A 5,879-nucleotide genomic window follows, 5' to 3' on the forward strand; every position below is an offset into this window, starting at 1 on the left:
TGTGTTAATTATGATGTTTGAAACCGAAGCAGCTGATCAAGCTATTGAACCGTATATAAATGAAAATGTTGACATAAATGATTTTGTGGAAGGAACACATGACTCTGAAGAACTTAACAATTTCGGAATGAACATTGATGACGAAGATGATGTTAATGATGAAAGGATATTGGGAAATGTTTTTGATACACCTAATTATGCCTATACATTTTATAATGATTATTCATTTTTACATGGCTTTGGTATACGTAGAGATGATACAATTAAAAATCCTAAAACAAATGAGCCTTGTCGGAATATATATGTATGCAACAAAGAAGGTTTCAAACGGTGGACAAAAATGCTTCAAGTGAAAATGAGAAAAAACGTCGCAGAGATGTTAGAACCGGATGTCAAGCAAAGCTTCGAATAACAAGACAGGAGGATGGGAAATGGTTGGTGGATTCGTTTAATGAAACACACAATCACGAATTAATCATGACACCTACGAAGGTGATGAAGCATCGATCTCATAACAATTTTCACCGTTCAATAGAAGGTAAATCTCTTATGGTGCAATTTGGTCAAGCAGGGTTGAAACCTTCTCAGATTAAAAATGTTGTTAATACAATGAAAACCTCAAATGTAGCTTATGTAACTTCAAAGCAATGCGTCAATGTCTTATCTGAGCATCGAAAACAACATAGACGAAAGGAGTTATATGGACTTATAAAACATTTTCAAGATAAAACATTAGTTGACAGTGACCAGTATTTTGTCCTGGATTTGTCTGATGATGGGTATCCTAGAAATATCTTTTGGGCTAACGGTAGATCAAGAGATGCCTATACAAAAATCAGAGATGTTGTGTTTGATGTCACTTATATGACTAACAAATTCAAGATGCCTTTTACTCCCTTTACTGGGGTGAATCATCAAACACAGTCTATACTTTTTGGTGGAGCATTGCTTGAAAACGAAAAGGAAGAGACATTTGAACTGTTGTTTTGACATTTCCTCAAATGTATGTTTGGCAAGTATCTGAAGGCAATTATTATCGATCAAGACAAAGCTATGGGCAATGCAATAAAAAAAAATGTTTCCAGAGACTCAACATCGCTTTTGTTCCTGGCATATTAAGAAGCATGAAACTGAGCACCCAAAGAACCACCCACTTCCAAAGTAGAAACATCAATTCCTCTATCATTCAAATTGGCTTGAGTTGGAGGCCGATCAAATGTAATACACCACCTAAAGAACAACCCACTTCCAAAGTAGAAACATCAATGACATATCTAGCCGAAGCAACTGAATATACTCTTCAATCATCGAGCTCCTAAACCCATTCATCATATTTATCCAAAATAAGAAAAACCAAGTAGGTGAAGCAACCGAATACACTTCCAAACTTAATTGAAACCAAAATGTAAACAACTAGAGTACGATTTAGGTGAAGCTTGAAGGGTGAGCGAAATAAGGGAAGAAATTTTTGTTTTTGATGCAGCGGTGTGTGGTGATTGAATCGGGCGGTGTCTGAATCCGTAAATAGGCGCAAGCTACTGTTCTTTTGTAGGTGTAGCGAAAGAATGAAAGAGGTGTAATACAACTTCCCGGTGAAGAGAGAGAATGGAGGAGGGGAAAAGATGGGCGGTGGTGGATGGGAACGCCGATAGGTAAAGGGCGAATGTAGTTTTAATAAGAAGGAATTGATGTAATCAGAAAAGTAAGGAAAATGGGTAAAACATCTATTACAACTATGTAGTTTTAATAATCAGAGTACATAACTTTAGGTACCGATATGGGTATATTCATCCAGGGGGGACTCAACAAATTTAGAGGCTCTAAGCAAACCAAAAAATTGGACCCTTTAAGTAAACAAAGGGTTTTGAACTTGAGACATTTGGTTTTATAAACTAGTGCTTTTACCATCTAGCCAAACTTCAACTTGTAAACAAAGGGTTTTGAACTTGAGACATTTGGTTTTATAAACTAGTGCTTTTATCATCAACTATAACAAACCCATAAACTTATACTTTTTAGTCTTAATTTTAAAATAATAAAAATATTTTTGGGAGACTGATACAAAAAAAATGTATTGTTATAATAAAAAACAATATTTTAGACAAAATCATTTATAGTTTCTTTTTAGACAATCTTTTATTCTATAGTCGTAACATGTTAAATATAAATTATCATTTAAAGCAATATGTTTAAAAATAAATATAAAATACAATGCATGGATGACATAGGGACGGGCTCTTCATTATGAAAAATTAAGTAAGGGTTTAGGCTCCTAATATTAAAGTTTATTATGTTATATATATATATATATATATATATATATATATATATATATATATATATATATATATATTTAACATGTTACGACTATAGAATAAAAGATTGTCTAAAAAGAAACTATAAATGATTTTGTCTAAAATATTGTTTTTTATTATAACAATACATTTTTTTTTTGTATCAGTCTCCCAAGAATATTTTTATTATTTTAAAATTAAGACTAAAAAGTATAAGTTTATGGGTTTGTTATAGTTGATGATTTAGTTTGACCGAATTAAGAAGCATATCAAAAGAAGCACGATAAATCACAACTCAGATATTAAACGGTCTAAATCAAAGGAATCAAAATTAACTTTTTACCATACCCAACATGAACAATATTATCAAACAAGATGGTACCGTGTATATCATAGTCGTTCTAAAAGAATAGGGTTTTGATATTTTTTTAATATATTATATATTATATCATTCATTATAAATTTTGAAATAATAATTTATGGTGAGTACGTGGTCCTGGTGTGTGAGCGTGTGGACGGACGTCGTTATTGTGTGCGACCACAAGCTTTTAGGGCTTATGCACGCACCATTCTTTGCTTCTTTCCTCTCTCTTGCTTGTTCACTATTTTTAAATATTCATGTGCACGTGACAATTCAAAATTTGAAGAGAAAACTTCAAACATGGCCCCTGTGGTTGTCATCATTTGTGGTTTCGGTCCAAACAATTTTGGATTTGCATTGATGTTTTTTTGATGGTTTGTCTATGTCCAATTTGAAAAGATTATTTTATCATTTACATTTGTTTTTTATATTTTAACCTTTTAGTAATTAAAAAAATATATCACATAACCTCACCCCCTCTCTTCCTCTTTATTCGATACATATACTGAAATGCAAAAAAGAAACCTTTGATCACAGTCGAATCTTCATCTCGACATGGGTAAAGGCGATCATCCACCAACAAAGGATAACTTTAAGTGGTCGTGTTCCTCTACTGTGACATATATGGAGTAGGAATTTTTTTATGTTGCCTTTGCTTCCGACTACCATATGGTCTCTTTGCCAAAAATTGTCCACCACCCTACTCCACAAGTGCTACCTGATTTTGTAGCACATCAACGAAGACTAAAATTTTGATTGTAGGCTTGAAGGTAATATAATTTCAAGCTTTGTTTTAAAGACTAAAATTTTGATCAAATCACCATGGGGAAAGACCTCGTTTCTCTAACTAGAACTCCTAATGAATTAGAGTGATTGCTTAGATGATGATTTTGCATCTTGATCGTTTTTATGCTGCCCAAAAAATAAATTAGAGTGATTAGGTCAAATTTTGGTATGATAACATCAAATAACTTTGACTGATTCTAATTTTTCATTAATCGTGACATCAGACACTCCATCTATATGGCCTCATTGTTTCTCTTTCCTTCATCGTTAGTCTACAAATCGTCTTCTTGTGAAATGATTGACAAAGCTCGTTCTATCACCATTATCGATTGTTTAGTTCGGATTTGGAAATTGATGAATCTTAGGGTGAAATGAAGTTGCAGGTGGATGCGAACTTGTAAGGTTACACCTTATGATCTGATGAGTCAAACACATGACACGCTGGTAGATCAGCGTCAACATCTACTACATCTACAACGTTAGCATATCAAGCTTATCAACGTCATATTACAGTTCAGTTATCCAATTGTAATCTTTTGTATATTAGGTAATGATACAGATAAGTATAAAATAGATTACATATCTGGTATCTTTGTGATAAGATCGATTCTTAATATAGATTAGACGCAATCCCTTGAATCATGAGATATACATGTATAGATTACTATATATAGAACATTAGGGCAAACCCTAATATGGTGAACACAACTTGGTGTCGTATTCGTCTTTGTGACAACTGACTTCTTGGTGAGAACAAACCTCTTTCTTGGTGAAAGAAACAATTTGGAGAACTCTCTCCATCTTTTAAATTATGTTCTTTATTTTTCTTTGTTTAAGTTTCTTTTTAGTCTTTATACTTGAAGTGTATCCGATCGATACAAACCTTCAATTAGTATCAGATCAAGTTTTTGATACACTCAAGTTATCATGTCGACTTCAAGCAATTCCAAATCCTTTGGTCTAAACAAAATTCCTCCCTTCTATGAACACAACTTCACCATTTGGAAAACTAAAGCCATGGTGGTTCTTGAAACAATTGACTATGAGATGAGAAATATTATTAAAAAAGGTATCCATGTTCATATGTACCAACCCATGGTAAACAATGCTCCCGTTGGCCCCCTGAAGCAAAAGCCAGCAACGAGTTATGATGACGATGACAAGAGACTGCTCAGTCTTGATGTGAAAGCCAAGGCTGTTATTGGAAACTCTTTTCCATACCACGTGTATCATCTAATGCATAATTGTGAATCGGGAAAAGAGATGATGGACACGCAGATAGTGGATTATGAAGGCACCGTGGAAGTCCAAGCTACAACCATAAACAACCTTAATCGGAGATACGAGCATTTCTTTGCTCAACAAGGTGAGTCTCTTACCCAAACATTCAATAGGTTTAACTACTTGGTTAATGATATGCATAGGATGGGAATCATCAAGCACTCATCTCAGTTGGTTCTGAAGTTTCTTGATTCTCTTGGGAAAATCTGGGAACATCACGTTGATGTTCTTAAGAATGATAAGAAGATCGATACAGTAGATCTGATTTTTTTTTTCGGTAATCTATGAAATTATGAAGAGACCAAAGCTCTTCGTAAAGAAATCATGAAGGACTCGTAAAAAGAGAAGTCTGTTGCACTGTGTCTCAAAAGGAAGAAATGAAGCACATCAGCGACTCAAATAACTCAGATTAGGGTGAAGAGAATGATGAAGATGTCACTGATGAGCTTGTTGCCAGTGCTGCACTTATTGTCAAGCGCTATGAAGAAAGCAGAATAAACGGGATTAAAAGAGATTATTTCAAAGGAAGCAGTTCAATAAGGAGATCCACTTATGAGAAGAAAAACTCAGGTAATTGCTTTAACTATGGAAGCCCTAATCATTATGCTAGGGACTGCACGGAGAAGAAAGAAGCCCAGAGCCCTAAGAACTATGAAGTCTTGTACAAGAAGCCGGTGGCTTATATAAAGAAGTAAAACATCTCTCTACCAAAATCTTTCATTACAAAAAAAGAGGATCATGAAGAATGGGTAGATGAAGAGGATACATCTAACGATGAGGGACTGAATGTTAAGGGTCCCATGATACTTGTCAATGATTCCCCTGATGGCATTTGTGATGATGATGGTTCTCACACTGGTAAAGGATCAAGTCTAAATATAGGTCAAACTTGGTACCTAGACAGTGGAACTTCTAGACAGTTGACCAGATACAAGTCACTCTTAATAAATTTTGTAGAGAATGATGGTCCAATGATGACTTTTGGTGACAATAGTGAAAGAGCTGTTACAGGTGTTGGAACTTTTGAATGCATAACAATGAAGCTGGAGGACGTGTTTTATGTAAAAGGTTTGAAAGGCAACTTCATATCCATCAGTCAACTTTGTGACACTAGTTACAAAGTTCTTTTCAACCGTCATGAGGGATTAGTCACTTAT

General features: G+C 34.3%; 1 protein-coding gene across 1 annotated transcript; it reads left to right on the forward strand.

Annotated features, from left to right (window-relative positions):
- The first annotated feature begins 477 nt into the window (after positions 1–477).
- Positions 478–990, forward strand: LOC111902791 (protein FAR1-RELATED SEQUENCE 5-like). The gene has a single exon (XM_023898602.1). It carries the CDS (start codon positions 478–480, stop codon positions 988–990), a length of 513 nt encoding a protein of 170 aa, XP_023754370.1.
- Positions 991–5,879: the final 4,889 nt, after the last annotated feature.

This window comes from Lactuca sativa, chromosome 2, assembly GCF_002870075.4.
Source record: "Lactuca sativa cultivar Salinas chromosome 2, Lsat_Salinas_v11, whole genome shotgun sequence".
Taxonomy (NCBI): domain Eukaryota; kingdom Viridiplantae; phylum Streptophyta; class Magnoliopsida; order Asterales; family Asteraceae; genus Lactuca; species Lactuca sativa.

Coding starts and splice junctions, on each gene's coding strand:
- LOC111902791 (XM_023898602.1), top strand. CDS start 478: ATGACACCTACGAAGGTGATGAAGCATCGATCTCATAACAATTTTCAC.